The 11,876-nt window shown below is 34.7% G+C and overlaps 1 protein-coding gene across 4 annotated transcripts in view; it reads right to left on the bottom strand.

The window, feature by feature from the left end:
* Positions 1 to 6,138: 6,138 nt before the first annotated feature.
* SK (small conductance calcium-activated potassium channel) overlaps positions 6,139 to 11,876 on the bottom strand; it is a 570,542-nt gene continuing 564,804 nt past the window's right edge. For all 4 annotated transcript variants that reach the window (XM_089094647.1, XM_089094648.1, XM_089094645.1 and 1 more), the window contains one exon: positions 6,139 to 7,744. In XM_089094647.1, the coding sequence (XP_088950773.1) occupies positions 7,385 to 7,744 (360 nt within the window). In that variant the 3' untranslated portion in view covers positions 6,139 to 7,384. The remainder of the gene's footprint in view (positions 7,745 to 11,876) is intronic.

Genomic DNA, 11,876 nt, shown 5'->3' with positions numbered 1-11,876 from the left:
GTGATGAAGAATTTGGGAATATTTGGGAGGAATATAATTACCCTATGAGGGAGGAAGATTATTCGTTAACAGAGGAGGTAGATATTGAGGAGGTTGCACATGTGTTAAGGAAATTGGATGGAGGAACAGCTCCTGGAATTGATGGAATTCCAACTCGATTATGTAAAAAGTTTTAAAGTTTATTTATACCAATTTTTATACTGCTGTTTAATAGTGTGCTTTCATCAGGAATTTGTGTTTCAGGATGGAAGACGTCTTTAATTTTACCGTTTTTTTAAAAAAGGGGATCCGAGGTTGCATTGCAATTATAGGCCTATAGCTCTGGTACCATGTTGAAGTAAGCTTCTAGAGAAATGGATTGATAATAGGCTGGGTAATTGGTTAAAGAAGAATCGAATAATTCGTGAGGAACAAGGTGGATTCAGGGAGGGATATAGCACAGTGGACAGGGTATTTGTACTTAAGGCGTTGATAGAAAAGTATAGTAGAGGTAAGAGTAATTTATTAGTAGCTTTCGTTGATTTTGAGAGAGCAATCGATAGTGTTGATAGGATTTTTTGCGCGTAGAATTGTTGAGGATAGGACTGCCCCGTATTTTTGTTCGACTAGTGTGTGATATGTATAGGCTAACAAGAGGAATAGTTAAGGTAGCAGGGAAAGGGTTTTTGGATTTATTTACTTGCGAGGTAGGAGTTAAACAGGGAAGCACCTTGTCACCGAGACTATTTTGTTTATATATCAATGATATTGTTGAGTTTTTTGAGGAAAAATGGGAACCAACAGTGAGTTTAGTAAATTTAGCTTTGTCTCTGTTGTTATTTGCGGATGATGCGGCGCTGATAGCTAGAAGTGCCGAAGATCTGCAAATATTGTAGAACATATTAGATGTTTATTTCGAAAAAAAGAAAATAAGATTAATTATCCAAAAGACTGAAATTGTAGTTTTTTGGGACACATCAAATAATGGTCAATTTCTATTTGAGGGTATTGATTTGAAAAAAAGTAAAAATTATAAGCATGTGGGGTTTGCAATAAGTTTTAAAGAAAATTTGAAGGATCATTTGGAAGAAATAGGGTGAAGAGGTCAAGTGGTTTCTTCAGAAGTTTTAAGAATTTCAGCTTTAAATGAAATTAAAAATATTAAAATACATAAGTATTTATTTCAATCGAAAATTCGCCCTACTATTCATTATGGTGCGGAGTTTTGGGGATATGAGGTGATCCCGCAATTAGAAATGGTTCAACTACAATATTATAAGAGATTGGTTAGGGTACATGTTACAACTCATACACAGGCCCTTAAGGGAGATCTAGGTTTGTTTTCGCTGCATAAAGAAAGGTTATTACAAGTAGTAAAATTTTGGCTGAAAATTATCCAACTACCAGATGAGAGGTTTATGAAAGCCGCATATTTTGAATTATTGCAGCAAGGTAGAAAAAGGTGGTGGCCTTTCTATGTTAAAGCCCTCCTTGATAAAGCCGGACTTTCGTACGCTTGGAATGAAGGTCTTGGTCCAATAGGCGATCCAGAGGAGATTTATCGGAAGCTAAAATATGTTAAGGAGGATCAAGACAACCAACTCTGGCATGAACAGATTCAAAAATCTTAAACCTTGCGCCAGTATTCTAAGATAAAAGAGTCTTTTGGACTAGAATATTATTTTAAGCTGAATTTGCCACCGGAAAATTTGCGTCTGGGGTTCCAGGTCCGAGCGAATGGTTTGCCCTTAAAAAGTAGATTGAAAGTATTTGAGAGAAATGCTCAGGGCTCGAGATCATGTTATACTTGCTCTTTATGTGGTATGGAGGAAGACAATTTGCTCCATTTTTTTACGGTGTGCCAGGGGCTTTCAGATTTGACATTGAAGTATTTAGGTGATGGAAAAGTGTTTTTTCCTGGGATCCTTAAATCTTCATAACGAGAGACGATTATAGCAGTGACTAGATTTATAAAAGAGGGTTTAAAAAGATGTAAATAATGGGTGAATGGTTTTATATACCGTTTATATAAGTGTATGCTGGCTGTTGTCTTAAATAATCATTGTAATGTTTATGTATGGCCTAGCGGCTGAATAAATTATCTATCTACCTATCTATTTCAAACAGTATGCTGTACGAAAAGTGTGGTTCAATCCTTCTTTCTGGGGCTATAATGAGAGAAAGGTTGAGACGTCTAGGGCACGTTCTGCGGATAAAGGATGACAGAGTGCCGATAACGTTCCTTTTCGGCCATCCGTCTAGGGCTAAACGGAAAGCGGATTGTCCGCAGTTGGGTTAGGAAGGTGTCATAAAGAAAGATTTAAGGGAAATTCTTAGGAGGATGTAAAGAGGGAGGTTTGGAATAGATTGGGATAGAGGACAAGCGTTCCGAGCCGTGTTGGCCTCAGGCGTCTTGGTGCTGCAGTGAGTTGTTGGTAGTAGTAGTAGTAGTTTTCCGTTTAGATTTCCATAGTAGTAGTTTTCGTAGATTAGTAGCAGATTTCCGTAGTAGTAGTAGTAGATTAGTAGTAGTTTTCCGTTTAGGTCAATATACTCACATTGTGCATAAAAAATATTATTACTAGACTGTTTATCAGATATATGCCCTTTTTGTAAACTGAATTTCATTTCTCTTTAGTTTCAATATTGCAATCCTGGTCCTAGCTATTATTAAATATCTTATTGCTCTGTCCACTAATTAGCTAGCCTCTGAAAAATGCAGGCTACAGGTGACTCATACTGGAAACAAAATATCTTGAAAACTCGGTCGTAAATTTTGTACATCAATTTGAATGGGCCGTTCATTGTCTTTGGTCAGGGCTCGTGCCCCTCCACACTGGAGGACAGTAACGAAGTGTCTTCTTTCTTTTAGATAGTCAGCTCGTTGTGCAAAGTTGATCAAAGTTGTGCAAAGTTGTGCATAGAAGAATTTTTTTTCCTGCGTTTGAATTTTTGTGACTAGCCTAGGTAGCGTCTAGGGAACGGGTAAAGTTGGTATAGGCGAGAAGGTCCTATGTTATGCATGATAGCCTTCCTGAAGGAAAGTAAGATTTTTGAAAGATACTGTAGGTCCATACCGTGGCACACACAGGTAGACAGACAGACGGACAGACACAGAGAGGCACACACGCAAGCAAACACACACAAAGAGACACATAGAGAGAAAGACAGACAGACGGACAGACACACGAGCACACAATGAGATACGCACAAGCACACAAACACGCACAAACAAACTCCTACGGAAAGTACACATGTTGTATCCATGCTGGTTGTAGCTGTGGCAGGCCCAGAATGAGAGTACCGGCGAGGACAGAACTTGCAGAACCCGTGGTCCATGTCGACCGCGATACCCTATGTTAGTAATAGTAGTGGCACTGTGCCTAGTATACTGGTGGAACTATAGAGCTTATAAAGAGGCTGATAAAAATCACAGTAACACAAAGATTCATTGGGTAGTGATAAAGCTATTCAGGATTTCGTCTGTCCCACCATCGTTTTCAAGGTTTACAGCAACAACTGTTTCACAGTTAGAACAGCTGGTTCCTTTACGATTGCCACAAGCCTAGGCACATTTCAAGCAATGCTTTTTGGAAGAACATCGTAGCGTCGAATTTCTGCCTGTATTATATTCCCTCCTCAAAGTACAAATATATAGCCCTTATTACATATTTACCATGCATTTTCCCATACGTCACTCTTGTCTCAACCAGAGTACCCGTAAATTGAATCAACGCGGACACAATCAAGAAATGGAAAACACATGAGGAATCTATAATTTGGGCTATATGTATATGCACATTAGGGGGAGGGGAGAAATTATACTGGAAGCACTTTTAACGTGTGTTAACAGCAGGTTTTATGCGTATTAAGAAGTAAGAATTGTTTTCTTATCATGTTTTCTTCTCAATAGCCCCAATTTTAGGGTAATGCCTAAAAAACATCACAGTACATTTTCTACTTCCTAAAGATTTTATTCCAAATGATTTTCTTATTTCTATTGGTCTGTTACGCTTTTTAACATCAATATTATTACAAACCAAATTTTTATTTTTCATTGTCTCGCAGTTTGGTTTTTGACATCAATATTGTTAAAATCTACAAATTTGTTTTTTATTGTCTCGTATTTTGCAGTACCCATTCGGATATTGATTTCTTACTCAACATATTCAAAACTGAGGAATGGGAATTTGGTTACTTTTTTATCCCTCTATAGATCCAGTTTTTGATATCCTTTTGCAGAATGGCTTACTAAGTGTAATCATGATAATACTAATCTTCAGTAAACTCTGTGAAGTTCTAAATTTTTGTTTTAATTTTAAAGCTGCAATTATTGTGGTCTCACTTAAAGTCCTTACAAAAACGGAAGGTTTCGTCAGATTAATACATATATTTACAGCAGCATATGGAATAACAGTAAAACTTGACATCATACTCAACAGCATTGACAACAATAAGGCTCTGACTACTCGACCAACTGAAATATCTTATATAAGAGAAAAAGGCTTAAAAATCAAGGCTAAAACTGGTTGGCATTGAATGCTTGAAAAATGGACTTTTTAAATTATTTTGAAAGACCAACAAAATTACTTATTTAAAAAAAGAAAAACAACATTATGTGAAACAACAGTTTTGAGCTAATCTGTTGAAGTATTGAAATCTTCGCTGATTGACACCCATGAGTACTTACTAAGAAAGTACGACCTTTCAGTTATCCCCTACCTCCATTTGTCTGAATATGTGTGAAAGTATGAATATTTTTCCTTCAGATGCAATTCCATAATACACTTTCGCTTATGAGACGTATCCAATGTTCAGAAACTATTTGTTGAAACCTTCAAACCCTCAACTCACTGCTGCCATTTTTGGACATCCCCACCGAGGCATGTACACATGATTTTTTTCGAGGGGGGAGGGCAAAAATATTTTTTTTCATAATTTTAATAATTGTTCTCTGGAAATTTTGCAAAATCTAGGATTTTGCGGCGTAGGATTTTGAGGCCTCGGCCATGCATACGTCTCTGCCCCCATCCTACAAAAATTTGACGGAGCCTGATAGAAAAAGCCTGTAACCTTTAAGACAATGGGGTGGGGTAGGTAAGACATATTTCCAAAGCTAAAGGTGCGTAATGGCTTTAATAAACTTTGACATCATAATTTGATTCCCCCCTCCATGATTTTTTGCCATCCTATACTTTGAAAATCGAGTGGATGGCCCTCCATCCACTTTCCACGCGGACGGCACACTTGATTTGGAATGCTTCGTCTGAAGGGCGAGGGTTCGATTCCTTGCGTGGTCAGTTATCTGGTTTGGGACGGGGTTGAGTGGCGTGACTCTGTAAGCTCAGCCAGAGTCGACCCAGCTCTAAATGGGTACCTGGAGAAATCTGGAGAAGATAAGCAGGAAGGGACTGGGATAGCATAGGATGATTGGAAATAATTTCTTAGACCACACTGCTTTTCCATTTAAAAAAAAAAAAATTTTAAACAAGAAAAACGGGTTTTAATTTTCTATAAAGCAGTGAAATATAAAACAATTTATATACTGTGAGGAGGCGAGTTGAATCATTACAGACATTCAGTGCATGGACGTGTTTATTTAATATATTTCAATTTATATACTGTGAGGAGGCAAGTTGAATCATTATTGACATTCAGTGCATGGAAGTGTTTATTTAATATATTTCAATTTATATAATGTGAGGAGGCGAGTTGAATCATTATTGACATTCAGTGCATGGAAGTGTTTATTTAATATATTTCAATTTATATACTGTGAGGAGGCGAGTTGAATCATTATAGACATTCAGTGCATGGAAGTGTTTATTTAATATATTTCAATTTATATACTGTGAGGAGGCGAGTTGAATCATTATTGACATTCAGTGCATGGAAGTGTTTATTTAATATATTTCAATTTATATACTGTGAGGAGGCGAGTTGAATCATTATTGACATTCAGTGCATGGAAGTGTTTATTTAATATATTTCAATTTATATACTGTGAGGAGGCGAGTTGAATCATTATTGACATTCAGTGCATGGAAGTGTTTATTTAATATGTGAGTTTTGTTTTTTATTTATTTATTTTTTTCTTTTGTTTTTTTTATTTCTCTTAATGTGTTTAGTATGTTTTATTCTGATGTTTGTTAAGTTTTTTTAAAAAGAAATTTTTTTTTTTGTTTCATTTTATATTTTTTTTTTCCGTTGAGAAAGGCTCCCGGACGTGGGGCCGAAATATTCGGAGTATTTGTGTATAATTAATTGTTTTATATTTCACTGCTTTATAGAAAATTAAAACCCGTTTTTCTTGTTTAAAAATTTTTTTTTTTTAGGATGATTGGCCCCCATCCCTCCATTGCACTTCCTGGCTGAGGGGCCTTGAGACAGAGATCAGCACCGCCAGTTTGGACTTTAAGAGTCTAGTGCCGTATCCTTTAGCTTATTTTGAAAAATATCCTTTTTTGGCATTTTCACTGAAAAGGCTTTTTCATCGGAAAAATTGAAATAGCACCAAGGTGCTAGTTCCTAAATTCTGAATAATCCATTTCACCCCCCCCCCCCCTTACATTTCTGTAAATTGACACCACTGGTTATAGGCACTACTAGCCTAGGTGCAATCAACGACCTTTTATCACAAACTGTCAGCCAGAACTTATTCTGTGGAACAGACACCGAAATAAGAAGTAATGTTGAAAGAATGCAGGAAAATAAAGTTCACTTCACTTAAAACGTTTGTTAAAAAAGAAAAAAAAATAGCTCGTCCCAAGATACAAGCTACATCATTTATTTTAATGATTCGTATTGTGCATATCAAAAATTCAATACATTGTTCTCTTTACTATTTCTTTACAAATATTCAGTGCCAAAATGTTTCTAAAAAATCGCTAAAGTATAAAAAAGAACAATAAAAAACACTTCATTTGATCACAAAAAAGATAGTTTAGTCTTGTTCTGAGATTGAACGCGTATTCGCGCGATGAAATAATGACAAAACCTGGAGAATTTTTCGTTGTTGTAGGCAAGAAGACGAAATAGGTTTTTTTTTAAACTAAATAATTGTGTACTACGTAAGGATTGACAGCATTTGTTTAAAGTCATAATTATATATTTATCCCTTTATGTCCATGTAACTATTTTCACGTAGGACATATTGGCTTGAATTCACTTATATTCTTTGTCGATGTAATGCAGTTTGTGCGAAAATATTCTGGAATATGTAATCACTTAAATGGAAGAGAAGAAGCTCTGTGATCGGAAAAAATTTCCTCAGCACATTGGATTTCCTTTGCATGTAGGCATGTAACTTTTCATTTTGAAATTTACGAAAAACCATTCACTTATTCACGCTAAAAAAAGTTACTTTAAAGCACTTTCATTCGATGAGATTAGTTATTAAACAAAGCTATAGTTTCAAGTTGCAAGGAACTGAAGATCTTGCTTGTCCGGTATTTCCTGAATGACTACTAGACACAGTAGCCATGAGAGGTCCACTACAAGTTGAATCAAATGTGTGTTGAGGGGTAATAGGTTGAAGCTTTTGATGAACATGAGCTACTGGAGGATAGGTGATTGCAGCGTCTGGACGCAAAAATTTGTTATTTTTATCTTCACAACTATGTCGAGGCCTTAATAAATTATCATGAAGATCTTCAAGAGTTTCTAACATCGCCTGAAGCTTTTCTTCGAAACGGTTAAGTCGGTCATCAATAATGTCTTGCCTTGTGTTCAGTTCCGAAACGATCTCATACACGGCGTTTTGAGTCTAAAAAAAGAAACTAGAATTACTTATTGTCATGCTTGGTATAATTTAGTAAGATTAGTACAATTTATAATCTTAGAAAAGACAGCTGTCTATGTAAATCACAGTTCATATAATTATCCAGTAAGCTTATCGCAGATCATTTCTGGTCTTCGTTCTCGGTGCGAACAAAAAGCTCCTCCCACTTATTTCTGCATTAGCGGGAATGCGGGTTAGTCTGTTTCCGATTGTTTCCAACAAAGTGCATTATTCGTAATAGCGGGTTTCCACTTGTTTCCGATTAGATCACAGTCTGACTTGTCTACCCGTGAAAAGTTCGCTTATGTTTATATCTGCAAAAACGTTCTCCGGAGCACTCGCACCCCGGTCCGGGTTTTTATAATGGGTGAGATAGAGAATGATCATACTGGATAATTATATGAACTGTGATGTAAATAGAACGAAGCGTCGTATAAAGGGGAATGCGGACTACATGACATCTAATGTTAATTGCCGAGTACTTTCAGTGAGTGAATCGGCACGAATAGCGGCAAGCTTGGAAACAAAATTACACTGAATGTTGTCGTTTTTGGGTGTTATCTCTCAAAAGAGGGTTTTTGAGTTATGAAACAAGAACAGGGAGATTTTATACAAAGTTATAGTACTACAAATGAAACTCAGAGAGGAAAGAAAATAACAAAATGAAAAATAAAATAAAAAAAGGTGAAAAAATGAGGATTTTTTCAGCCAGTGGAAAAACCTGAAGAAGAAGAAATAAGCAAATATTTCGACAAGGACCTCCGCCGAGTCGTCCTCAGTGCTAAACAAAAAAAGGAAAAAAACGAAAATCTAACCTTTCGAAGTTTACCCGACAAAGACAGAACAGACACTCAAGACATCCTTTTTTGATTTTATTTTTCATTTTGTTATTTTCTTTCCTCTCTGAGTTTCATTTGTCATGTATAGCCAGTGTGGTCTAAGAATGTAGTAATTGTACTACGGATATTGTTTGTTTTAAATGCACATGGATCAGGAAAAAATAAGTTAAATGTTGCATTTTTGGAGTTAAAAAAAGCGTTTGATAACGTTAATAGAATTCAACACAAAAAAGACTCAAAGATGCGGGGCCATCTCCTTGTTTTATTCGTTTGTTTGTAAATATGTATTTTGAAACTAATGCGATAGTAAGAGTGAGTACCTGGGTCAGGACTTTTGAGGCCTTTTAAAGTTAAAAAGGAGTAAAGCAGGTGAGCGTCTTGTCACCTCGATTTTTGGTCTTTTTATTAATGACATGGTTGAACTCTTAGAAAAAATATGGGCTCCAACAGTGAATTGAATAGGAATTCAAATTTTTGGGATAATGTAATGGGAACGACTCATTCCCAGTTTTTAAATGGTGTTCTAGGTCTATGGCGACTAATACGTTACAGGTTAATCTCAACGATCAAATTTTGGTCGAGAGTTGTTCAGTTGCCAAGGGATAGGTTGCTTAAAGCAGCTTACAAAGATTTTCTCCCGCAGGCAAAAATATCATGGCCACTAAAACTAAAAAAAATTGTGGATAAAACAACATTTTCTTTTGTTTGGGATGAAGGTAGAGAACCAATGGGTATAAATGCAAATTGGGAGAATGAGATTAAGACCGTACTAGAAAATCAAACGATCCTGAAATGGAGTGAGGAGGTAAAGAAAGCGGAAATGTTAAAATTTTATAAGGATGTCGAGGTAGTTTATGCGCAAGAGTTCTACCTTAAGCTGAATTCACTAGCTAGATACTTGATTTTGTGGATACAGCTCAGGGCTAATTGCCTTCCAATTAGCGCAAGATTTAAAAGATATTCAAAAGAAACATGTTGCAATGAAGACAGGTATACTTGCCCGCTTTGCAAAGTTGAGGAGAATGATTTGTTGCATTGCTTGAGCCGGTGACAGGGTCTCTCTACGACAAGGGAAAGGATATTTGGAAAGACTGAGTTGATACTTATATATCTGGAGACTATGTTTAATTAAAGAAAACCCTAGTATTAAGTGAAAGTAGTATTTCAATTAATTGTTTTCTGATGAATGCTGATGTAAGTTTATTATGTCTGCGTTTCTTTGTTCCTTATGTACATGACCGTATTTCCCAGTATTAAGTATTAAGTCCTAGTTTTAGGTAAACGTAGTATTCAATTTAAGAGTTTTCTGATAATCGCTGATGTCCGTTTATTATATTTGTGCTTTTTTGTTCCTTTTGTACATAACCGTATTTCCTAGTATTAAGTTCGTATCGTAGGTAAATCTAGTATTCAATTTAAGAGTTTTTTTTATGCCGCTGATGTAATTTTATGATATTTTAGCTTCTTTTGTGTTCATGGCCATTTTTTTAGCTTTAAAATACACTTTATCTTATCTCATCTTCGGAATGGAACAGATGAGAGAGCTGGAGGGTACACTATTGAAGTCGTTACTTTCGAAAACCTACACTGAAGGTCAGAGGCGTCACTAGCAAAAATGTTTCAGGGATGGGGAGGGATTTTATGAAGATAGTTAAAACTGATGAGACCCTAAAAATATAAGGAAGATATAGTTTTAAAATTTAATGAAGTGAATATTTAATTATAATATGCCTATGTACACACACACACACACACATATATATATATATATATATATATATATATATATATATATATATATATATATATATATATATATATATATATATATATATATATATATATATATATATATATATATATATATATATATATATATATATATATATATATGCGTATATCAGGAACGCGTATATGGAATACGCGTTCCTGTATTCCATTGTAATTCGATTTGTCTTCTGCCATAGAATTCGTTGCGCAACATTTTTGTTCATCATTATCTTATACATTTTTCCATACCATTGGTTTAGCTGTTCAGATTCATGCATAATATTGTATTATTTTGCAGGGAGTCATAGATACAAAAAACTTCTTTAATAGCTTTTTCTCAGTAACTAAATGTTTGCTTTAATTACGTTGTTCTATAATTCAATAAAAACCGTGCATGTTTCATTGCATATACTCTTCGAAATATTCTAAGTACGCACAAACCCAGTCTTACAAACAAAATGTTATTCTTTAGTTTTAAGTCTTAAGGTGGCAAATCAGTAATTTCAATAGAATTAAGAAATTTTGACATTAATCCAATTCCTTTCTCCTGTTTATTCTTCACAAATGCTAATATGCTCCTTCATTCCATTGTAAATTTTGATTTGTCTTCTAACCGCAGATTTCATTGTGCAACATTTTTGTTCGCAAATAAATGTGATTCTTTTTCTCAGATTAAATAAAAAAAAACAAGTTTTTTTCAACTGAAAGTAAGGAGCGATTTTGAAGCGATTCTAATTAATTTGTTTTAATCTCGAGATTTTCATATATTCAATTCAAACGTTTTAATCTCGATATGTCTTTTGAGCACAAAAATAAGAATTTGAAATTTGACCAAGATTTAGCAATAACTAAGAGAATTGTCCTGTAAAAATATTGATTTACAAACAATTAATCGTGGAAATATGATTGGATGACATGCACCAAAAGAAGTATAAAAATCCTCAGCGGTATATAAATTAATTTATACAATTTGAAGGACAAATACATGCAACCATTATACAAAATTATAACTATATTTTGAGACTGGTTGGTATTGAGAAAGTAATATTGTAGTTCCATTCCGTTTCCGTGGTTAACTAAAGTTTGGGAATTTCCACTTTTTATTAACATTTTATTAGTAAGTGTTTGAAAAAAAAAATGATGCCATTCCACTTATTCAAACTGAGAACCCAGAGACCCATCTATACCGGCTAGATAAAAAAAAACACATAATTATTTGCCTTCTTACATAAATAAATTTCTGAAAATCTATTCTTCTTAAATCATTACTCCGACCTTTGAAGAAGTATTTCGACTCATATACTTAGTTTTATGTATATACTTATACAAACTTTTATTAAAGTTTTAAAGAGTTTGGCCTTTATTTTAATGTTTTAGGATGAACAGAGAAGGTGATGTGTCCTATAACGCAGACCTTTAATTAGATTAAAATAGGCAGTAAAGTGGCAACCATTTACTCACCCAAATTCAAAACTTAAATTAATAATTTTTGCACTTCTCTTACATTT

Source organism: Artemia sp. Qi Xiang Cuo, chromosome 9 (genome assembly GCF_049724085.1).
Source record: "Artemia sp. Qi Xiang Cuo chromosome 9, ASM4972408v1, whole genome shotgun sequence".
NCBI lineage: Eukaryota > Metazoa > Arthropoda > Branchiopoda > Anostraca > Artemiidae > Artemia > Artemia sp. Qi Xiang Cuo.
The sequence above is the reverse complement of the archived record's forward strand: the minus strand, read 5'-3'. Positions and strand labels throughout refer to the sequence as shown.